We start from the raw sequence: 24,685 nt of genomic DNA, 5'->3' as shown, positions 1-24,685 counted from the left end.
CCTTGTACCTGGCAGCTATGGATGCCTCGTACCTGGCAGCTATGGATGCCTTGTACCTGGCAGCTATGGATGCCTTGTACCTGGCAGCTATGGAAGCCTTGTACCTGGCAGCTATGGATGCCTTGTACCTGGCAGCTATGGAAGCCTTTTATTGTATGTTGCAACGGTCAAAATGATGTGAATTCCATAGTTGGGAGATAGGGTAGAGAGTTTGGTGTAGAGCTGCTTTATGACGCTGGCAGAGAACTGGTGCCGTTGGCTGGGTACCTGTTGGGGTGGGACGACGGCAACATGAACTGGAAGTCTACAGCACACGTCCCGTCCTGCAACTGGCGATGCTGGAGGCTGTTCAGCTCATAAGCAATGTAGCCCCTGCGTACGTACACCTATAGGGAGGGGACAGCGGGAAGAGAACATAAGGGAGAATTTTTGCGAAATGATCGCCATCAGGATGAAGCCAAATCCGGTTTGTATGCTGTTCACTATGCTCACCTCCAAGGCAGCCATGCACACCACCCGGTTAGAATGGTAGAAGAAATTGGGCAAAACATCGAAGATGGTGGTCTCAGACAGGATGAGTTTCTGCCGAGAGGAAAAGCAATATTATCCTTTAGATGTTGTGTAAGTCAACAACAACAAAAAATGCTGTTTTGCATACAACGCAGAAAATATGATGCTCACCTTCAGGTTCTCTGGGCAGAACTGGTGCCCATATATGTCAATGGCAGACAGAAAGATGGACTCCACCTGGTTGTGCCTCAGTTCATAAGAGGGCAGATGGGAAGCTATCAAAACCTGCAAAATACACACTTGTCCATCAATATCTGGTGTTTTGTAGCTACTAAACTGCCTATCTAAGTGAATAACATCTATCATCTTATCTGACTAAGGTCTTACAAGTCTGACTGAAGTCTTAGAATGATGAAGAACAGTAAGTACACTCCATTGTGGGAAAACGTCATTCAGTACAAACAGTTGCGAAAAATACCTGTCTGGCACGCAGAGCCACCTTTGAGTTCTCCATCTTGTTGAGCTGTGTGAGCTCATTCAGGATGGCCATCAGCTCGTCTGTTACGGTGGGGTCCCGGCCACACAGCTGATCCTAAACATCACCAGGGATACACAACCCACTCCCTATTAGCATTAGAGAGACGTAAAACATGGCCCCAATACAACAAACTACATATGTAGGGAAACTGCATTGCAGGTTCACTGAAAATTATTATAATAATTTTGTATTATAAAGACAGGTGTGGTTTCAGAACCTGGTCTCAGAGCATTTTGTATTATTCTGTATATAAATCCGAGACACTCGATTTAGTATGATATTTTACATTTCTTATGGTATGTATTCATTTGTGGATGTCCATCACCCATTTCGTATGATATGTCACAAATTACAATTCGGGGGAAGGGTTAACTAACATGCTAAGTAGTTGCACAGTAGTTAAAAAGTTGCTAATTATCTAAAATACTAAAGTTGTCTGTGATGAAATTCAAACTAGCAACCTTTGGGTTGCTAGACATTTGCGTTATACGCCCCCCCCCCCCCCCCCCCCCCCCCCCCAGTTATAAGCTCACCCCTCCACCCCGACCAACCACCCTACTTTCGTTTTTTGCCTTAAGTAACCATCGGTCTTATGTAACCATTCCAAATGTAACATATCATACTACACTGAACAAAAATAGAAACGCAACATGCAAAGTGTTGGTCCCACAAGCATTTCGCTACATTCACATTATCATCTGCTAACCATGTGTATGTGACAAATAAAATGTGATTTTGAGTTGATGTTTCATGAGCTGAAATAAAAGATCCCAGAAATCTTCCATATGGACAAAAAGCTTATTTTGCTCAAAGTTTGTGCACAAATTTGTTTGCATCGCTGTCAGTGTAAATTTCTCTTTGCCAAGATAATCCATCCACCTGACAGGTGTGGCATATCAAGAAGCTGACTAAAAAGCATGATCATTACACAGGTTTATGCTGGGGACAATAAAAGGCCACTAAAAATGAGCAGTTTTGTCACAATGCCACACGTCTCAAGTTTTGGTGGAGCCTGCAATTGGCATGCTGACTGCAGGAATGTCCACCAGAGCTGTTGCCAGAAAATGTAATATTAATTTCTCTACCATTAGCTGCCTCCAACATTGTTTTAGAAAATTTGGCAGTACATCCAACCGGCCTCACAACCGCAGACCACATGTATGGCGTTGTGTGGGTGAGCGGTTTGCTGACGTCAACATTGTGAACAGAGTGCCCCATGGTGGTGGTGGGGTTATGGTTTTGGACGGCATAAACTACGGACAACAAACACAATTGCATATTATCAACGGCAATTTGAATGCACAGAGATACTTGATGCCCATTGTCGTGCCATTCATCCGCCGCTATCACCTCATGTTTCAGCATGATAATGCACGACTACATGACGCAAGGATCTGTACACAATTCCTGGAAGGTGAAAATGTCCCAGTTCTTCCATGGCCTACATCCATGGCCTGCATACTCACCAGACAGGTCACCCATTGAGCATGTTTGGAATGCTCTGGATCAACGTGTACGACAGCGTGTTCCGGTTCCAACCAATATCCAGCAACTTCACAAAGTCATGGAACAGGAGTGGGACATTCCACAATCAACAGCCTGATCAACTTTATGCGAAGGAGATGCATCGCTCTGCATCTGACTGGTTTTCTGATCCACACCCCTACTTATTTTTTTAAGGCATCTGTGACCAACAGATGCATATCTGTATTCCCAGTCATGTGAAATCAATAGATTAGGGCCTAATTAATTTATTTCAATTGACTGATTTCCTTAAATGAACTGTAACTCAGTAAAATCTTTGAAATTGTTGCATGTTGCGTTTATATTTTTGTTCATTATATTTTTGTTCACTATAATTTGAGTGTCCCGGATTTACATTTACTATGCTACGTCTAGTCTATGAGGCCAGGCTGGGTTTCAATTACCAATGACAAAGTCAAGCAGAGAACAGCTTGCAGGTTGTGTTGGTTGACCCCTCCGATATAGCATAAAAATTTGCGCAATGCATTTTCCTTTATAAAGATTGTGGCTGAATTGATGTTTAAGCTTCACTTGTTCTTCATCAAGTGGAGGCGGAGCTGTGGGTGTTAAGTTGAGAAAGTATTCTTACAATAAGCATAGTGACCAGGATGTTCTTTTTGGATACTTGGGCGTGAGAAAAGATGCTCTCCAGCACAGGGGTCATGTCAGGCTTGTACTGCTCCCTCAGGTTGATCACACACTTGTCGTAGTGAGCTGTTCACAAAAGGAAAAAATATTGGAATACCATGTATCACCACAACATAAAATAACAGACTGTATCCTGCAGTTGTATATGTCTTGATTATATCCACAGTGAAACACCAATCACCTTGCTGGAACTGCATTTCAACCTGAAGGTAACGGTTGAGCAGATCAAGCACCACAGACTTCATGTAACCCCGGATTCCACTGCGGTACCTGTGACACATTCATATCACAATCCACTCAAACATCATATATCTGAAGTCATGTCTGTTATGGAGTGATGATTCAGATGTGAAATTAGAGAAGTGTGACCTCTGCACCAGCTGGACGATACTCTGAGTGTTCATGAAGAACACTTCCCGGTCAGCCTTCCTCTGTAAGGTGGCCGCATGGCTGTCCAGGATACAGGCAATCTAAAATGGAGGGGGAACAAATTCAGTAGGCGTACTCTAGAAGGATTCACTTCATTATTTGAGAGGTGGATGCAGTTCTCTGTGCATTTATTCAATTCCCAGTCCCAAGTCTGATCATGTGGTGGCGATTGTATGTGCCTGACAATGACTGTAAGAGTTGGCAAGACAGCACAAAAAGATCTGGGGACCAACCTGCTACTAAGGTACTCCGAGGCCACTCACTTTGGCGAAGTGAGAATGGTCAGACGGAGCATATCAGTTAGGATTCCAGGCGAAGTCACTCACCCTTTGGCTGGGGAACTGGCAGAGCACCGAGGTGATGTTGCTGGCGTACTGGGCCATGACTTTGCGGATGGCCTTCTCCACACCGGGCGGGATACGGCTGGACACACTGGTCATGATCTCCTGCAGCTCCAGCAGGGGAAGCGAGGGGTCCCGCAGGGTCTTCATCAGGGAGCCCACCCAGAGCTTCACCTGAAGGGGTGGGGGGAACATACTGTCATCACACCCTTATATCACACCCTTGTCCCACAGCTCAATCAACATTCCCATTCTACAGTGTGCACAAGGGATAAAATTGCCCGCATTCCAACTTGTCTTCATAACAATCTGACAAGATTTACGTGGTTCCGGGGAAGATAAAACACTTCTTTGGGGCATTATGCGATCTGATAATCTGCTTGACTACGATAATAATGTCGACCTGGAACCTTGCGACCCCTCTATTGGTATGTGCAGCGCTGCAGTAGGTGGAGGCCCACACCTTGTTGCTGAAGTAGGGCTCGGTGAGGCAGTAGCCATCCATGACCTTGATTAGGTTCTCCAGGACCATGTGGAAGACCTGGTGGAGCTTCTCCCCCACGATGGGCAGCGGCTGCTGGGCTGGGAGAGAGGCCGTGTTCAGCTCCACCTAAGAGATCCACAGGAAGACAGAGATTCAGATATAAACCAGCCTCCAAATGTGTGACTGACCACTGCATCATCCCTGCTATTGACTGGCTGACTGATGGGACTGTTGTGTAGGTGGGTTCTTGTCCATGCCTATGTGAAGGTGTGTGATTTACATGATGTACACTACCGTTCACAAGTTTTGGGTCACTTATAAAATCCTTGTTTTTGAAATAAAGCAAATTTTTTGTCCATTAAAATAACATCAAATTGATCAGAAATACAGTGTCGACATTGTTAATGTTGTAAATGACTATTGTAGCTGGAAACGGCAGATTTTTTATGGAATATCTACAGAACAGAGGCCCATTATCAGCAACCATCACTCCTGTGTTAGCTAATCCAAGTTGATAATTTTAAAAGGCTAATTGATCATGCAATTATGTTAGCACAGCTGAAAACTGTTGGGCTAATTAAAGAAGCAATAAAACTGTCCTTCTTTAGAATAGTTGAGTATCTGGAGCATCAGCATTTGAGGGATCGATTCCAGGCTCAAAATGGCCAGAAACAAAGAACTTTCTTCTGAAACTCGTCAGTCTATTCTTGTTCTGAGAAATGAAGGCTATTTCATGTGAGAAATTGCTCTAGAAACTGAAGATCTCATACAAGGCTGTGTACTTCTCCCTTCACAGAACAGCACAAACTGGCTCTAACCACAATAGAAAGAGAAGTGGGAGGCCCCGGTGCACAAGTGAGCAAGAGGACAAGTACATTAGAGTGTCTAATTTGAGAAACAGACGCCTCACAAGTCCTCAACTGGCAGCTTCATTAAATAGAACTCGCAAAACACCAGTCTCAACGTCAACCGTGAAGAGGTGACTCCGGGATGCTGGCCTTCTAGGCAGAGTTGCAAAGAAAAAGCCATATCTCAGACTGGCCAATAAAAATATGGGCAAAAGAACACAGACACTGGACAGAGGAAGATTGGAAAAAAGTGTTATGGACAGACAAATGTAAGTTTGAGGTTCGGGTCACAAAGAAGAACATTCGTGAGATGCAGAAAAAAGAACAGATGCTGGAGGAGTGCTTGGTGGAGGCAATGTGGTGGTCTGGGGGTGCTTGGTGGTGGTAAAGTAGGATATTTGTTCAGGGTAAAAGGGATCTTGAAGATTTTGCAACACCATGCCATACCCTGTGAATGGCGCTTAATTGGAGCCAATTTCCTCCTACAACAGGACAATGACCCAAAGCACAGCTCCAAACTATGCAATAACTATTTAGGGAAGAAGTCAGCTGGTATTCTGTCTATAATGGAGTGGCCAGCACAGTCACTGGATATCAACCCTATTGAGCTGTTGTTGTAGCAGCTTGACTGTATGGTACGCAAGAAGTGCCCATCAAGCCAATCCAACTTGTGGGAGGTGCTTCAGGAAGCATGGGGTGAAATCTCTTCAGATTACCTCAACAAATTGACAACTAGAATGCCAAAGGTCTGCAAGGTTGTAATTGCTGCAAATGGAGGATTCTTTGACGAAAGCAAAGTTCCAAGGACACAATTATTATTTCCATTAAAAATCATTATTTATAACCTTGTCAACGTCTCGACTACATTTCATAATCATTTTGCAACTCATTTCATGTATGTTTTAATGGAAAACAAGGACATTTCTAAGTGACCTTTTTTGAATGGTGGTGTATGTTTTAACCCTATTGCACTACTATGTGATTTGTACTGTATTATGTGATAAGAATGCCTACTATAATAGCTGTGTCCGAAATGGCACCCTATTCCCTATATAGTACAGTGTAAATATTGGATAGTGTGCCAGTTCAGATGCAGCCATAGAGTTGTATTGAAGTAGGTGAGGGGGTGACTTGCTGGATGGATGCTGCTGGGGTTATCCAGGTCCATGCGTGCCACCACACAGCCAGGCTCCAGCACCGCCCCATGCCTCTTCACATAGTGGACACAGCCAGACTCCACCACTGTCAGTGTCATCACCATCTTCATGACCTGCAGACGCACCGCAGAAGTCAGTCGTCACACGCACACACACAAACAAGACTGACTACCCATGTAACGATTATCTAATTATGAAAACCAAACCTGTAGACATACAGTAGGTTTTCATGGGCTCCTCGCTCACCTCGATCTCTGCATACGAGTTCCCTGCACAGATATGGCCTCCGTCCTCCACCAGGTACAGCAGGAGCTTACCAGCAGAGGACGACCTCAGCACTGTAGGGTCTTTCTCCTTCTCAAACACACACGTCTTGTTGCCAACAGTGATCCGGTAGCTAGAGGGTTACAAATACATACGTTCATGATGGCAAAATAATTGTCTTAATGAACCATCCATCCACCCGACAGAAAGTCCCACCTGGCCACTTCCTCCTTCATGTAGGTGGTGTAGCTGCTGCCGTTGTAGGAGAGCAAGAGGCCGCCGTCACTCAGCCGGTGGACATCGATCTCAATGTCCGAGCCATTCATGATGACAACGTACGTGGTGGGGGACTGGCGAGCCACCTGTCAGTCACAAACAATGTTGAAGTCTTATTGGTTAATAACTCTGAGGGGCGAATCCTAACTTCCACTTGAAATGAATTTTTACTTAGTCACGCATTGATGTCAATAGGAGACTAAGTGAACATTTGACTGAAATTAGGATTCGCCCCTGATCAATCAAATTGATTTATAAAGCCCTTTTTACATCAGCAGATGTCAAAGTGCTGTACAGAAACCCAGCCTAAAACACAAAACAGCAAAGCAGATGTAGAAGCACTTATCCCTGAGAGGATAAGATCAAGCCATGACAGAGAATGAGACAGGTGTAATGAGAGGTCTTCGTACCTTCAGGCAGTATTTGATACCCTCATAGACCAGGTCCACCTCGACAGTATTGAGCAAACTGGCTGCAGGCAGCACCTGGCCCCTACAGAAGGACATTTCACATACTGGATTTAGACAGGTGTACAACTTCACAGCAATAACACACCGACAAAGGTGATATTCGGATTCTCTTCCTTCTCCCCCTCAAGGATTTATAAGTATTGGATTGGTTGTAACAAATATGGGAGAAAAACACTCCATCTAACTCCATGCCAATCCAATACTTTTTCAGCCTTGAGGGGGAAGTAACAATTGCACACTTCAGGGAGAAGGGGGGGGTGAGAATGTGAATTGGGCTATAGTAGGCCACCTTTCCAGTGAGTGCAGGAAGTCGGACATGCTCTTCCTGAAACTAGCGTCCGCTACGTGTAACGACCCGCAGACAATGCCCAGCATGGTGTCTGGCCTCTCCGCCTTCAGGGAGAACACACACACGTTGGAGATGTTTTCACACACACAGACTTTGGAGATTTGTTTTTAACCAACTGTCGTCTTACAGGATTGACTTTTTTAAGATTTCCGTTCATATTCCACAAGGGTCCTCTACCTGAACTTTATCTGCGATGAGATTATCCAACCAGCTGGTGTCGATGTCATTGTTCCTGAAGCTCTCTGTCTCCAGCAGCTTGATGAGGTACTCCACCGTGGTCCTGAAGTCCCCCCGGATACACAGCTCCTTCATGGCCACCACCATGTTCCTGCGCCACCACACAGTAACCACCACCACTATCACCCCCCAGGAACGGTAAGACACCAACACACAAACCACCAACTCATGCAGAATTCCAAATGGATCTGAGCCCATACACCCAAATCACTCCTGTAGATCTGAGAGCACTATGATAATAGCTTCATCTTGCCTTCTGATTGGCCAGGTGAAAATGTCACCATATTGCTTCCACCTATCCTATCCTCAGGTCTACAGAAGTGGTTAGAGAGTAGGGGCTAGCGGTTGATAGGGACTTCATCAGAATAACTGTCTACAACACAACAAGGCAAGGAAGGACTCACGAAATGGCCTCCTCTCGGTTCTCCCCCCAGGAGAAGCAGTGGCCGAACTGGGAGTCAGCAAACTCGTGCAACCCCCCGGTAGCCCCGACACTGAAGTAGCCCCACACGTTCTTACTGCTGCGGAAGTTGAGCTCCTGCACTGTGCCCGAGCTGGGCTTGAAGCCCTGCAAGTGACAAGGAGGGAGGACAGGTCAGTTGTGAGCCTGCAGAACCATCTCTTGTTAAGAATATGGCCGGCCAGCCCTGTAGAATGCACACCTCGTCTGGGTTCTCGCTGGTGATGCGGGCCGCGATGACGTGTCCCCGGGGACTGGGTACACAGTCGGGGGCCTCAAAGTTGATGGTGGTGTCCCCCCAAGGGGCCTCTCCATAAAGCATGCGGATGTCTTTGATCCTGTGGAGGGGGATCCCCATGGCTATCTACAACAAAGGAGAAAGACCAAGTTAACATGGTTTATTCCCAAGGAACTATTCACAGTTCCTAAAGCTTTCAGAACATCTCAACAGCCACATTAATATGACATTTTACTGAGATTGCGGAAGAAAATGGAATGCGATCATTAACTAAGACAAAGGACGAGATTAAACCCTGGCCTCTGGCTGCTGCGTACCTGTAGCTGGGCGGCGGGCAGATTGACATCCCCAATCATCTCTGTGCAGGGGTGTTCCACCTGCAGACGGGGGTTGAGCTCTAAGAAGTGGAAGCTCCCGTCTTCAGAGAAGAGGTACTCCACGGTGCCTGCGCTCACGTAGCCCACCATCTTAGCCATCCGCACTGCATACTGACATGGGGAGCGGGCTTGTGTTCATTAGGCACCAAGAGGAAGATAACTGAATAAAACAGGGAGGGGCTACATTTTCGGTTGTGTGCCCTAATGAACACAACTATGGAATAGTGAAATGGCCGAAAAATAAGTATCTAAATGTCAAAGGGGAGAATCGTCATTACAATGGAAAACACAATGACAAAGAAAGGCCCTCCGTGTCTCACCTGCTCCATGTGCTCAAAGGTGGTGGAAGATGCTATGGTGGCCGGGGCCTCCTCAATGATCTTCTGGTGTCTCCGCTGGATGGAGCAGTCTCGGCCAAACAGGGAGATGGCGTTGCCGTACTGGTCGGCAAGGATCTGGACCTCCAGGTGACGGGCATGCTGGGCCAACTGCATGACGAAGATGGGCGAGCCGGGCACCTCCGACTGCACCTGTAGATGTATGGATCCATCGATTTGTATTAGATGAGGGTAACACAAAATTGTAATAATTATGGACATGACATGTGTATGTGTGTGTGTGTGTGTGTGTGTGTGTGTTTCAAGTGTTATGGGCAGCCTAGCTGTGTGGATGTGGATTCAAATAAAGTATTAAAATGTGTGTGTGTGCGTGCGTGCGAAATGCGATGACACAAACCTGTCTAAAGAAGCTGGCAAAGTCCTCAGCGTTGTCCACCTTCCGGATGCCCTTACCCCCTCCTCCTTCTGACGCTTTTATCACCACCGGGTAGCCAATTCTGTCTGCTCCCTTTCAGGAGAAAGCACATTGCAGACGAAAGGATATTCAGCAACCCTGAACTTGAAATCAAATATTTTAATTGTTAAAACCAACGCGTTTCATCTTCAGTTTGCTCCACTGTTTATGAACCTTGGTTTAAAAGAGAGTTAGGGACAGCATTTCCATTGCTCGGGAAAGAAACACATTGAAATCCACCGTTTCAGACATCTTAAAGGACATCAATACAAACAGAGTGAATTAAATACCTCTCCAGTGACTACTTGTCATATGCTGCAAAGGATGTCTCAATGGTTTCAGCATTGGCGATGGCGTGGAGATGCTTACCGCAAGTCCAACGTCAACATCACGCACGCAGCCGTGCACGTAGACCTCTGGAGGCACGCTGATCACGTGGCCGAGCCTCTGGTCCTCCTCTGTCCAGTCTACTCTCAGACCTACAGGACACGCAAGAGAAAATAACATGAGACCTAGCTCAGGACAAATACACTGTTATGACAGAGTATAGAATAGAACAGAATCATCTTCAAAACCGCTAGTGTCAAAACACAACAGTCAGTCACCCAGTCAGAGTCCTAAAACTAGGGGTGTGGGGAAGGGGTTAAGATGCAAGGATAGATGGATGGGGGAGGTCTGGGGGTAAGTGTGGGGCAGGGGGGGTATATCACCTGATCCACTCCAGGGCAGGGTGGGGATGTCTGCGCTCTGGGCCACGATGGAGGAGGCCACCTTATCACCCAGGGCCCACATGGCCTTACTGGATGGCCCTGAGACACAGGCAAAAAAATATATAAAAAATAAACATCAACACACCACAATGAATGGTGCTTGTGTTGTAATGCGAGTTAACCATCCAATAATCCACAAACGGCTTCATGCCGGGCTGTACCTAAGAAGGAGATTCCGTTCTTGTCCAAGAGCTCAGGCAGTTTGGGGTTCTCAGAGGCGTGACCCCATCCAACCCAGACCGCCTGTGAACAATAAGAAAACCGAGATCAGAGTGGGAGCCATGAAAATATAATTACTAGAAGAGACAAAGCCTCTCAGACCAATTTGACAGCAACATTCATCGGTGCACTCAATATGGCCGCCGGTCCACCCATCATAGGACATTGTGACTTGATTTGGGATTGGTAATGTCTCTTCCAAGCAAAAACAAATTCTCCTGTGGGTGAGAATGGAGATGGAGGAGCACCGTCTGACCTGTACAGGGATCCTCTTGGCGATGTCCACTATCAACTCTACGTTGGCATAGTTGTTGTTGTTGGCGCCGCCGGGTACGGGTACATAGTGGTCCGCCATTTTGATATACTCTATAGAAGAGTCACACACATACAGTCACATTAGTTATTCGTGAGAAGTACACACAGAAATAATTTCTTTGGAGTAATTGAGTGACTCGCTGTCGACTTTATCTACAGATGTGCCAAGAGACACAATGAGGAACAACCATCTGGAGCTGATGATGATGACCTGCTAAAACATGTTTCACTGACCTGCGTTCGCTTTCAGGTCCTCAGGGGTGACCATCACTACAAAACGGATGGTCTTCTCATTCCGGAACATCTCGTAGGACCAACGGCGGATGGAACGCATACATTTGACCGCCGCTATGCCATTATTAGCTATCAGCACCTTGTGAAAGAGAAAAAGTGGGAGAGAGAGAAAGAGAGAAAAAGAGAGAAAGAAAAAAGTATAGAAAGAGACAAAAAGAAAAAAAGAGAAGAAAGTAAACAGTACTCAACTCAACTTTTGACACTATTTTGTTGTCTGTTGCTCATAGCTTAATGAGGAGTTTAGTCAAGAGAGACACACATTTAGTGACACGTATCCAAAAAAGGCACAGACAGACAGGGAGGGATATCTTACCTTATCTATCACACGGTTTCCTCCAAAGCGGGTGACAAACTCAGCCGGCGAGGCCACGGTGAAGTCTCTTTGCAGCTCAATTTTTCGGTGCTCGCGACCCTTCTTCACCAGATGTGGGTGAGACATGCTTGGCCTGGAAAGAGAAAAAAATACAAGTGGTTGTCCAAGAGCACAAACGCATCAATGCCTCACGCTTTTTATAGATATTTCATACGCACAACTCAAGTAAAACATTAAGCAACTGGCAATCAGTCATTTCTGTGTTGGGACAAATCTCTGCATCATGTAAAGTAGGTCCCGGTAAATTAGGACGTAGGACTTCTAGAAGAACATTCCCGTCCAGCAAGCAAGTTCACCAACATCGGACTCACGGGCCAAACCCAGAACAAGGAGGAAACAGCAGCATTGGACCGTCACAGCAATCAGCCAAAGTTCAGTCTCTACAGAGGGTAATGGTTGTGCTGTCACAGCTCAGGTCACAAGTGCATGTCTTACCTTCTCTGTGAGCCAAACATTTTGTCAGCCATATCCTACGCAAGGTGTTCAGTCTACTGTGACAGACAAATGTTTCAACTCGGCAACAATCTGACAGGCTACAATACAACACACATGCTAATCCTCTCAGTTACCTACAGAGGTGCCGCAGACATGCCTGGTACTGCACGTATAAACAATGCTCCCAGACCACAGAGACAATCAAAGGTTAATGTGTTATCAGCAAAAATACATAGCCTAGTTACACAAGCCCTTAATCCTATCAGCAGTGGCAGAGCATTTGACCATCTCTCCATTGTGCACAACCACCAAAATGTTCACATGGACCAAGTTCATATGAACAATATATGCTAATGGAAACAATACTAACTGCACTCAGTTAAGCTGACAAGTAAGCATCAATAAATAAAAAGTGTGATACTAACAAGAGCAGTGTGCAGGTTTCTATAAAGTTCTCTCTATGTTACCATGTAACTGCAACAAGATAGCTCAGATGTGCGAGTGACGTTTTACATTTTGAACTGCAGTCAGTTAAAAGTAACCTGGATATGGGTTTTCATTTTCAGTTCAAAATGATCACATAATGAATCAATTAGAAGCCAGACTTTCAGAATATCTGCCTATATTATTGAAGAGTGACAGGGGGCACAATAAAACAACAATGTTCACTACCGAGAATGATCAAACACTAAACTATACAGGGGTAATTCCAAGGTAATGGAATTATGCTTTGACTCATACCAAACAAAAAACAATGATTTCAAAGTTGAACAAACCATACAATTATATGCAAAAGGACTACTTTTAACAATTTGAAAAGAAAAATTTACTAAAACTAATTTAGTGGAAGAACTGTGCCAATGCAAACTTTGGTGATGGAGTTAAGATAAAATCTCCCTCAGGTTCATGCGAACATGTTGTCCAAAAACTCTTAAATACTGTATCTCCTCCGAATTAAGATTAAAAAATGTCTGCAAAAAGAATGGGGTGTCAGCTATGACATACACTACCGTTCAAAAGTTTGGGGTCTCTTCGAAATGTCCTTGTTTTTGAAAGAGAACCACATTTTTTGTCCATTAAAATAACAATATCAAATTGATCAGAAATACAGTGTCGACATTGTTTATGTTGTAAATTACTATTGTAGCTGGAAACGGCAGATTTTTTATGGAATATCTACATAGGCGTACAGAGGCCCATTATCAGCAACCATCACGCCTGTGTTCCAATGGCACGTTGTGTTAGCTAATCCAAGTTGATCATTTTAAAAGGCTAAGTGATCATTTGCAATTATGTTAGAACAGCTGAAACTGTTGTGCTGATTAAATAAGCAATAAAACTGGCTTTCTTTAGACTAGTTGAGTACTTAGAGCATCAGCATTTGTGGGTTCGATTACAGGCTCAAAATGGCCAGAAACAAAGAACTTTCTTCTGAAACTCATCAGTCTATTCTTGTTCTGAGAAATGAAGGCTATTCAATGCGAGAAATTGCCAAGAAACTGAAGATCTCGTGTTCTACTCCCTTTACAGAACAGCGAAAACTGGCCCTAAACAGAATAGAAAGAGAAGTGGGAGGCCCCGGTGCACAAGTGAGCAAGAGGACAAGTACATTAGAGTATCTAGTTTGAGAAACAGATGTCTCACAAGTCCTCAACTGGCAGCTTCATTAAATAGTACCCGCAAAACGTCAGTCTCAACTTCAACAGTGAAGAGGCAACTCCGGAATGCTAGGCTTCTAGGCAGAGTTCCTCTGTCCAGTGTGCGTGTCCTTTTGCCCATCTTAATCTTTTTTCTTTTTTTATTGGCCAGTCTGAGATATGGATTTTTCTTTGCAACTCCGCCTAGAAGGCCAGCATGCATCCCAGAGTTGCCTCTTCACTGTTGACGTTGAGACTGGTGTTTTGCAGGTACTATTTAATGTACCAATTTAATTGGTGATCTGCAAGCCAGCTGATGAGAAATGTTGCAAATCATCTTTTTAAATCTGTGAATTGTTTGCAGGACAACACAATCTTTCCCAAAAGGTGTGGAAGTAGGAAATTGTAACATTATCTGACTAAAAACGTTAGAAATTCAGCTGTCCGTTTTCTGGTCAATGTAGGCTTGCTTGCAACTCTGGGTCTTCCTTTCCTGTGGCGGTCCTCATGAGAGCTAGTTTCATCATAGCGATTGATGGTTTTTGCAACTGTACTTGAAGAAACTTTCAAAGTTCTAGAAATTTTCCGGATTGACTGACCTTCATGTCTTAAAGTAATGATAGACTGTTGTTTCTCTTTGTTTATTTGAGCTGTTCTTGCCATAATATGGACTTGGTATTTTACCAAATAGGGATATCTTCTGTATATTACCCCTACCTTGTCACAACACAACTGATTGGCTCAAACGAATTAAGAAGGAAAGGAATTCCACAAATTAACAAGACACACATGTTAGTTGAAATGCATTCCAGGTGACTACCTCATGAAGCTGGTTGAGAGAATGCCAAGAGTGTGCAAAGCTGACAACAATACAAAAAGGGTGGCTACTTTGAAGAATCTCAAATATATTTTGATTTGTTTAACACTTCTTTGGTTACTACATGATTCCATACGTGTTATTTAATTGTTTTGATGTCTTCACTATTATTCTACAAAGTAGAAAATAGTACAAATAAAGAAAAATAAATTAATGAGTAGGTGTTTCCAAACTTTTGACTGGTACTGTGTATGAAACATATAACACTAACATATCTTGATTAGATAAGTATTCAATCCCCTGAGTCAATAAATGTTCAAATTACCTTTGGCAGCAATTACATTCTTTCTGGGAAAGTCTCTAAGAGCTTTGTACACCTAGATTGTACAATATTTGCACATTATTCTTTTAAAAATGATTCAAGCTGTGTCAAGTTGGTTGTTGTTCATTGCTAGACAACCATTTTCAAATCTTGCCATAGATTTTCATGCCGATATAAGACAAAACTGTAACTAGGCCACTCAAGAACATTCAATGTTGTCTTGGTAAGCAACTCCAGTGTATCATTGGCCTTGTTTTAGTTTTTATCCTGCTGAAAGGTGAATTTGTCTCCCAGTGTCTGTTGGAATGAAGACTGAACTAGGTTTTCTTCGAGGATTTTGTCTGTGCTTAATTCTATTCCATTTATTTTTATCCCCTCAAAAACGCACTAGTCCTTGCCGATTACAAGCATACCCATAACACGATGCAGCCACCACCATACTTGAAAATATGAAGAGTGGTACACAGTGATGCGTTGTTCGATTTGCCCCAAAAATAACACTTTGTATTCAGGACTTATTTAGGGTTGTAATAACAAAAGGGTTTGAATGACTCAAGACATTTCAGCTTTTCATTTTTAAAAACATAATTCCACTTTGACATGGGGTATTGTGTGTAGGCCAGTAACACAAAATCTCTATTTAATCCACCTTAAATTCAGGTTGTAAAACTAAATGTGGAAAAAGTCACGGGGTGTAAATACTTTGTGAAGGCCCTGTAGCTAGCTAACCAATACCAACTGGAATGCCACACTCAGCCTTCAAGTGCCTTTAGCAGCACAGCAGTCAAGTAAACAAACTCACAAATTGCTTCCTGAGGTCTAAAATAGCTGGACAAGAGGGCATTGAACCCATCCTTGTTCTATTGACTACTATTACAGAGAAAACAAAAGCTAGTGTGCCATTATTGATTACATGCCCCCCCACCTCTCTTTTCAGTGTAAATACAGCTTCCCTGTTGAAGTTGTCAGTGATATCAAAAATGTTACAGCGACTAAGTTCACAACCTTTAAACCTGTATCATAATGTGTCCTTTAACAAACATATTATCGATCCTGTGTCACATTGAAAAGAGACAGTGAGGAGTTCTTGTTGATGGCACTACTTCTGTAGTGGTCATGAGTCATGACACCTAAAGTCACCAGCAATGTGGATAAGAAAGGTTTGTTGAAAGAGGCTATCGTGCTAAGCAAAGATCTGTGGGAAGATGGCTGTATTACACTCTATGGTTCGTTTCTGGTTTCTTTTACAGCTTGAGTTGATTTCGGGGTGTGGTTCGATGCAGATGTCTCATGTGTGTGAGGGTGTTTGCAGATGGGAAGAGTTAGCCAAATTCTTTTGCCAATTAGCTTCAGCTGGCTGTTGTGCGACCGTAGCAAACTTGGTTTGACTTTTGATAGCATATCTCCAGGGCTAGTTAGGGACCATCAGGAAATGTATTACACAATGTAAATTAGACCATATTTTCATGTTGGACACCTTTTAGTTTTCATTAAATGCTTTCAATATTTGTATATGAATATCTACAATTTAGTTGGTTTGAGGTTTTAAGTCATTGAAATTTGGAGCCAATACACTTTTAACATACAGTATGTCTCTTGGTCCCTAATTACTGCAGGCATTACAATTGGCTTGCAGCTGCACTCCGAATTTATGATTACTTGTGTGCTGACAGCTGTGAGCATGTGGGCAGGATTGAAATGAACACAACCTTAATTTACATTGTGACATACTCATGTACAGTGCCTTGCGAAGATATTCGGCCCCCTTGAACTTTGCGACCTTTTGCCACATTTCAGGCTTCAAACATAAAGATATAAAACTGTATTTTTTTGTGAAGAATCAACAACAAGTGGGACACAATCATGAAGTGGAACGACATTTATTGGATATTTCAAACTTTTTTAACAAATCAAAAACTGAAAAGTTGGGCGCGCAAAATTATTCAGCCCCTTTACTTTCAGTGCAGCAAACTCTCTCCAGAAGTTCATTGAGGATCTCTGAATGATCCAATGTTGACCTAAATGACTAATGATGATAAATACAATCCACCTGTGTGTAATCAAGTCTCCGTATAAATGCACCTGCACTGTGATAGTCTCAGAGGTCCGTTAAAAGCGCAGAGAGCATCATGAAGAACAAGGAACACACCAGGCAGGTCCGAGATACTGTTGTGAAGAAGTTTAAAGCCGGATTTGGATACAAACAGATTTCCCAAGCTTTAAACATCCCAAGGAGCACTGTGCAAGCGCTAATATTGAAATGGAAGGAGTATCAGACCACTGCAAATCTACCAAGACCTGGCCGTCCCTCTAAACTTTCAGCTCATACAAGGAGAAGACTGATCAGAGATGCAGCCAAGAGGCCCATGATCACTCTGGATGAACTGCAGAGATCTACAGCTGAGGTGGGAGACTCTGTCCATAGGACAACAATCACTCGAATATTGCACAAATCTGGCCTTTATGGAAGAGAGGCAAGAAGAAAGCCATTTCTTAAAGATATCCATAAAAAGTGTCGTTTAAAGTTTGCCACAAGCCACCTGGGAGACACACCAAACATGTGGAAGAGGGTGCTCTGGTCAGATGAAACCAAAATTGAACTTTTTGGCAACAATGCAAAACGTTATGTTTGGCGTAAAAGCAACACAGCTGAACACACCATCCCCACTGTCAAACATGGTGGTGGCAGCATCATGGTTTGGGCCTGCTTTTCTTCAGCAGGGACAGGGAAGATGGTTAAAATTGATGGGAAGATGGATGGAGCCAAATACAGGACCATTCTGGAAGAAAACCTGATGGAGTCTGCAAAAGACCTGAGACTGGGACGGAGATTTGTCTTCTAACAAGACAATGATCCAAAACATAAAGCAACATCTACAATGGAATGGTTCAAAAATAAACATATCCAGGTGTTAGAATGGCCAAGTCAAAGTCCAGACCTGAATCCAATCGAGAATCTGTGGAAAGAACTGAAAACTGCTGTTCACAAATGTTCTCCATCCAACCTCACTGAGCTCGAGCTGTTTTGCAAGGAGGAATGGGAAAAAATGTCAGTCTCTCGATGTGCAAAACTGATAGAGACATACCCCAAGCGACTTACAGCTGTAATCGCAGCAAAAGGTGGCGCTACAAACTATTAACTTAAGGGGGCTGAATAATTTTGCACGCCCAATTTTTCAGTTTTTGATTTGTTAAAAAAGTTTGAAATATCCAATAAATGTCGTTCGACTTCATGATTGTGTCCCACTTGTTGTTGATTCTTCACAAAAAAATACAGTTTTATATCTTTATGTTTGAAGCCTGAAATGTGGCAAAAGGTCGCAAAGTTCAAGGGGGCCGAATACTTTCGCAAGGCACTGTATGTACAAAACTCTGCTTTGGACCAGACTGACTTTATGACCATCATCATTTACACTTTGTAGTCAATTCTGACAGAATAAATGTTTTTGACTCATATCGATGCCACGTAGGCTGTTTTCCAAATGAGAAGTTGGTTTTTAGGGGCTTTGTATCATTATATATATATATATATATATATATCTCTATCTCAACCACACGTTTCCCAAACAAGGAAAATAAGTAGTTTGTACTATTCCAGTTCCAGATGATGGAAATCAAGGTTGTAGAAACATCTCAAGGATGATCAATGGAAACCAGATGCACCTGAGCTCAATGTTTCTAGCAAAAGGGTCTGAATACTTTGTAAATAAGGTATAGTTTTTTTATTTGTAATACATTTCCAAAAATGTCTAAAAACTTGTTTTTGCTTTGACATTATGGTGTAGTGTGTGTAGTTTTTAAAATCCATTTTAGAATAAGGCTGTAACGGAACCAAATTTGGGAAAAAGTCAAGAGGTCTGAATACTTTCTGAATGCACTGTGTAGTATATGTGGTTCAAGTGGACGGTACCATACACGCACACACACCAAGTTTGCCCCTGGCAACGTCATGCTACACTAACGGCCATGGTATGTTACGAGCAACACAACCAAATTAAGAAACTCTTGGCACGGTCACTGACTACGAAGAGACCTGGGGTTAAGTCTGCTCTCAAAAGTTGTTCTGCTGCGAAGAAGAACGCTTTCATAGTCTAATAGCTTAGCGAGTCGAACAGCTATGTCTTGGCTATTATGAGGAAATGAACGTTCAGAATCTGGAGGAGCAAATCTGTGCGTAATGGTAGGCTAAGCCTATGATGACCTTATCGGATGTGCTTTACTAACAGTATTTATAAAGGCAACTATCCTTCTAACAACTGTCGTACAGTACCGGTCAAAAGTTGACACCTACTCATTCAAGGGTTTTTCTTAATTTTTTAAAACAATTTTCTACATTCTAGAATAATAGTGAAGACTAAAAACTATGAAATAACACATATGGAATCATGTAGAAACCAAAATATATTTTATATTTGAGATTCTTCAAAGTAGCCAGCTTTGCCTTGACACCTTTGCGCACTCTTGGCATTCTCTCAACCAGCTTCACCTGGAATGCTTTTCCAACAGTCTTGAAGGAGTTCCCACATATGCTGAGCACTTGTTGGCTGCTTTTCCTTCACTCCGCGGTCCAACTCATCCCAAACCATCTCAATTGCATTGAGGTCGGGTGATTGTGGAGGCCAGGTCATCTAATGCAGCACTCCATCACTCTCCTTCTTGGCCAAATAGCCCTTACACAACTTGGAAGTGTGTGTTGGGTCATTGTCTTGTTGAAAAACAAATGATTGTGGGACTATGTGCAAACCAGATAGAATGGCGTATTGCTGCAGAATGCTGTGGTAGCCATGCTGGTTAAGTGTGCCTTGAATTCTAAATAAATCACTGACCGTGTCACCAGCAAAGCACCCCCACACCTCCTCCTCCATGCTTCACGGTGGGAACCACACATGCGGAGATAATCTGCTCACCTACTCTGCTTCTCACAAAGACAAAGCGGTTGGAACCAAAAATTTGTACTCAAATTTGTACACACCTGACTGGCTCAAATGCATAAAACACATTAAAAGTTCATTTAACAAGGCACACATGTTAATTGAAATGTGTTTCAGGTGACTACCTCATGAAGCTGGTTGAGAGAATGCCAAATGTGTGCAAAGCTGTCATCAATGGCTACTTTGAAGAACATCAATAATAACATTTATTTTGATTTGTTTAACACTTTTGTGTTATTTCATAGTTTTGATGTCTTCACTAATATTCTACAATGTTGAAAATAGTAAAAAATAAAAAAACCCTTGAATGAGTAGGTGTGTCCAATTTTCTTGACTGGTACTGTATGTGAGTACACCCAGTTGAAAATAGTAAACTTGGGATCAGGAGACCACGGGGCCTGTGTGTGTGTGTGTGTGTGTGTGTGTGTGTGTGTGTGTGTGTGTGTGATGTATATGATTCCCATGTCGCATCAATTGTAGAAAATAACAAAAAGGCCCATGAAAGGCACAGAATATGCCCCCACATAACCACCTTTATTGGCAATGTTTTGATCCACATCTTCATCGTCAGGTCAAAAGGACATATTTCACCCCACATGACCATTACGCTTCCCCGATTCCAACCCCATTTAAGCACATGTAAATGGAAATTCATTCCCTTTTCATGAACTTTTCGCTCTATGCATATTCTGAATTTAAGCATGAGAATAGCATGCAATTCACCTACTATTCATTCAGGGGTGGAGATTGAAAAAATTAAGATGTAGTGGAAATGTGTCTACAGATATGACATATTCTGACTTAATTCCCTCATAACGCCACCACCTATATGCAAGAGGAAACCATGATTAAGGTTGAGGTTCCAAGTGCAAGTGGAAAAAGCATATTTTTTCCGATAACAGCATTCTCTATGCACTGTAATTTACAACTTGATAAGAGCTATTAATAAGAGCTAGGTAAATGAGTAATCTGTTTGGATAAGGGGATTGAAAATATTAATGACAGTTGTTTTAGATCTATTTGACCATATGATCGCTGGTGACAAATGTGAAACCAGTCACATGGTGGCAAACTGAAGAATGTCAACCTTTCCACAGTGAAGTTTATAAAATGTTGTGTCATTATGCAGAATGAAAAATCTTACAGCCTTTTAACCTACAGGGATGAGAGCTCTTGAATGTCTTAATTATAGGCTACCCCGAATCTCTCTGTTTCCTACTTCTATCATGATAAATATTAGCCACAATCAGCATCGACCGTCAGTAGACCTAATAACAACACATCAACACAACACTGTCAATTTACTGTTAGTTCCCTTCAGTTGGTATAGCCTACATTATCATTCCATTTACCAGGGCCAACCGCACCAGCATATGGTCTCACAAGGGGTCTGAGGATCTCATCTCGGTACCTAATGGCAGTCAGGCTACCTCTGGCGAGCACATGGAGGGCTGTGGGCCCCCCAAAGAAATGCCACCCCACACCATGACTGACCCACCGCCAAACCGGTCATGCTGGAGGATGTCCAGGCAGCAGAACGTTCTCCACGGTGTCTCCAGACTCTGTCACGTCGGTCACATGTGCTCAGTGTGAACCTGCTTTCATCTGTGAAGAGCACAGGGCGCCAGTGGCGAATTTGCCAATCTTGGTGTTCTCTGGCAAATGCCAAACGTCCTGCACGGTGTTGGGCTGTAAGCACAACCCCCACCTGTGGACGTTGGGCCCTCATACCACCCTCATGGAGTCTGTTTCTGACCGTTTGAGCAGACACATGCACATTTGTGGCCTGCTGAAGGTCATTTTGCAGGGCTCTGGCAGTGCTCCTCCTGCTCCTCCTTGCACAAAGGCAGAAGTAGCGGTCCTGCTGCTGGGTTGTTGCCCTCCTACTGCCTCCTCCACATCTCCTGATGTACTGGCCTGCAAACACAGCAAACCTTCTTGCCACAGCTCGCATTGATGTGCCATCCTGGATGAGCTGCACTGCCTGAGCCACTTGTGTGGGTTGCAGACTCCGTCTACCACTAGAGTGAAAGCACCGCCAGCATTCAAAAGTGACCAAAACATCAGCCAGGAAGCACAGGAACTGAGAAGTGGTCTGTGGTCACCACCTGCAGAACCACTCCTTTATTGGGGGTGTCTTGCTAATTGCCTATAATTTCCACCGGTTGTCTATTCCATTTGCACAACAGGATGTGAAATTTAGTGTCAAACAGTGTTGCTTCCTAAGTGGACAGTTTGATTTCACAGAAGTGTGATTGACTTGGAGTTACATTGGGTTGTTTAAGTGTTCCCTTTATTTTTTTGAGCAGTGTATTTGGTCAATAACAAAAGTTTCTCAATACTTTGTTATATACCCTTTGTTGGCAATGATAGAGGTCAGACATTTTCTGTAAGTCTTCACAAGGTGTTCACACACTGTTGCTGGTATTTTGGCCCATTCCTCCATGCAGATCTCCTCTAGAGCAGTGATGTTTTGGGGCTGTTACTGGGCAACACGGACTTTCAACTCCCTCCAAAGATTTTCTATGGGGTTGAGATCTGGAGAATGGCTAGGCCACTCCACGATCTTGAAATGCTTCTTACGAAGCCACCCCTTCGTTGCCCGGGCGGTGTGTTTGGGAGCTTTGTCATGCTGAAAGACCCAGCCACGTTTCATCTTCAATGCCCTTGCTGATGGAAGGAGGTTTTCACTCAAAATCTCACGATACATGGCCCTATTCATTCTTTCCTTTACACGGATCAGTCGTCCTGCTCCCTTTGCAGAAAAACAGCCCCAAAGCATGATGTTTCCACCCCCATGCTTTACAGTAGGTATGGTGTTCTTTGCATGCAACTCAGCATTCTTTGTCCTCCAAACACGAGTTGAGTTTTTACCAAAAAGTTATATTTTGGTTTCATCTGACCATATGACATTCTCCCAATCTTCTTCTGGATCATGCAAATGCTCTCTAGCAAACTTCAGACGGGCTTGGACATGTACTGGCTTAAGCAGGGGGACACGTCTGCCACTACAGGATTTGAGTCCCTGGCGGTGTAGTGTGTTACTGATGGTAGGCTTTCTTACTTTGGTCCCAGCTCTCTGCAGGTCATTCACTAGGTCCCCCATGTGGTTCTGGGATTTTTTCTCACCGTTCTTGTGATCATTTTGACCCCACCGGGTGAGATCTTGCGTGGAGCCCCAGATCGAGGGAGATTATCAGTGGTCTTGTATGTCTTCCATTTCCTAATAATTGCTCCCACAGTTGATTTCTTCAAACCAAGCTGCTTACCTATTGCAGATTCAGTCTTCCCAGCCTGGTGCAGGTCTACAATTTTGTTTCTGATGTCCTTTGACAGCTCTTTGGTCTTGGCCATAGTGGAGTTTGGAGTGTGACTGTTTTAGGTTGTGGACAGGTGTCTTTTATACTGATAACAAGTTCAAACAGGTGCCATTAATACAGGTAACGAGTGGAGGATAGAGGAGCCTCTTAAAGAAGAAGTTACAGGTCTGTGAGAGCCAGAAATCTTGCTTGTTTGTAGGTGACCAAATACTTATTTTCCACCATAATATGCAAATTAATTAATTAAAAATCCTACAATGTGATTTTCTGGATTTTTTTTCCTCATTTTGTCTGTCATAGTTGAAGTGTACCTATGATGAAAATTACATCCCTCTCTCATCTATTTAAGTGGGAGAACTTGCACAATTGGTGGCTGACTAAATACTTTTTTGCCCCACTGTATTTGTGAAGTTACACTGGGTACATCGGCTGCATCTGTAAATGATCTACCTTGTGGCGCAGTTGGAAGAGCAGATCTACCCACCATTTGGCAGTGACGTATGTTGGGGGCGCGTTTGAAGACTAGCAGCAGGTGTTGTTTAAACTTGTTTTTCCTTCTGTTGTGGGTCAGTGATCAAGATGTGCCTGTGATTTGTTTTTAATGATATGGTCGAAATGTTTGGGAAGTATTAAAGGAGACATTGGGCTCGTTGTTCAGGGTGAAATCCCTGAGTGGTTTCCTTCCTCTCCGGCAACTGAATTTGTGTAATTATTAACTTCACCATGCTCAAAAGAGATATTCGATGTCTGCTATTTTTATTTTATCTGCCAATAGGTGGTCTTTGCGAGGCATTGGAAAACCTTCCTGGTCTTTCTGGTTGAATCAGTGTTTGAAATTCACTGCTCAACTGAGGGATCTTACAGATAACTGTGTCTGGGGTACAGAGATTAGTCATTCAAAAATCATGTTAAACATGGAACTTATGTGACTCGTTAAGGACATTTTTACTCCTGAACTTAGTTAGGCTATCCAAAAAAGCACAGCAAATGCACAGTTGTAAATGTTAGGGATTTCTGAACGTTTGCTCACAAATCGTTCTACATTTGTTAAAATTGTAGTTACTGAGTTATGCTGAATATACACTGACTAGAAATGTAAACGCAACATGTAGTGTTGGTCCCATGTTTCATGAGCTGAAATAAACAATCCCAGAAATGTTCCATATGCACAAAAAGCTTATTTCTCTGAAATGTTTACATCCCTGTTAGGGAGAATTTCTCCTTTGTCAAGATAATCCATCCATCTGACAGCTGTGGCATATCAAAAAGTTGATTAAACAGCATGATCATTACACAGGTGCACCTTGTGC

At 43.2% G+C, this 24,685-nt stretch overlaps 1 protein-coding gene across 9 annotated transcripts in view; it reads right to left on the bottom strand.

The window, feature by feature from the left end:
- Positions 1-24,685, bottom strand: part of LOC110525352 (acetyl-CoA carboxylase 2) — a 58,241-nt gene that overhangs the window by 20,151 nt on the left and 13,405 nt on the right. For 8 of the 9 annotated variants that reach the window (XM_036979491.1, XM_036979490.1, XM_036979485.1 and 5 more), the window contains 26 exons: positions 11,854-11,986; positions 11,481-11,619; positions 11,188-11,297; positions 10,874-10,955; positions 10,653-10,751; positions 10,312-10,421; positions 9,886-9,996; positions 9,471-9,680; positions 9,091-9,261; positions 8,738-8,899; positions 8,480-8,643; positions 8,016-8,166; positions 7,779-7,882; positions 7,430-7,511; positions 6,960-7,105; positions 6,726-6,876; positions 6,458-6,592; positions 4,454-4,600; positions 3,976-4,164; positions 3,590-3,690; positions 3,402-3,490; positions 3,162-3,286; positions 989-1,102; positions 682-795; positions 493-582; positions 268-386 (listed from right to left, as the gene is read on the bottom strand). In XM_036979491.1, the coding sequence (XP_036835386.1) occupies positions 268-386; positions 493-582; positions 682-795; positions 989-1,102; positions 3,162-3,286; positions 3,402-3,490; positions 3,590-3,690; positions 3,976-4,164; positions 4,454-4,600; positions 6,458-6,592; positions 6,726-6,876; positions 6,960-7,105; positions 7,430-7,511; positions 7,779-7,882; positions 8,016-8,166; positions 8,480-8,643; positions 8,738-8,899; positions 9,091-9,261; positions 9,471-9,680; positions 9,886-9,996; positions 10,312-10,421; positions 10,653-10,751; positions 10,874-10,955; positions 11,188-11,297; positions 11,481-11,619; positions 11,854-11,986 (3,348 nt within the window). Of the gene's footprint in view, positions 1-267; positions 387-492; positions 583-681; positions 796-988; positions 1,103-3,161; positions 3,287-3,401; positions 3,491-3,589; positions 3,691-3,975; positions 4,165-4,453; positions 4,601-6,457; positions 6,593-6,725; positions 6,877-6,959; positions 7,106-7,429; positions 7,512-7,778; positions 7,883-8,015; positions 8,167-8,479; positions 8,644-8,737; positions 8,900-9,090; positions 9,262-9,470; positions 9,681-9,885; positions 9,997-10,311; positions 10,422-10,652; positions 10,752-10,873; positions 10,956-11,187; positions 11,298-11,480; positions 11,620-11,853; positions 11,987-12,348; positions 12,482-24,685 lie in introns of those variants that run through there. The other variant, XM_036979488.1, reaches the window with a different exon arrangement.

The sequence above is a fragment of the Oncorhynchus mykiss genome, chromosome 6 (assembly GCF_013265735.2).
Source record: "Oncorhynchus mykiss isolate Arlee chromosome 6, USDA_OmykA_1.1, whole genome shotgun sequence".
Classification (NCBI taxonomy): domain Eukaryota; kingdom Metazoa; phylum Chordata; class Actinopteri; order Salmoniformes; family Salmonidae; genus Oncorhynchus; species Oncorhynchus mykiss.
This window is presented reverse-complemented; position numbering and strand designations above follow the sequence as displayed.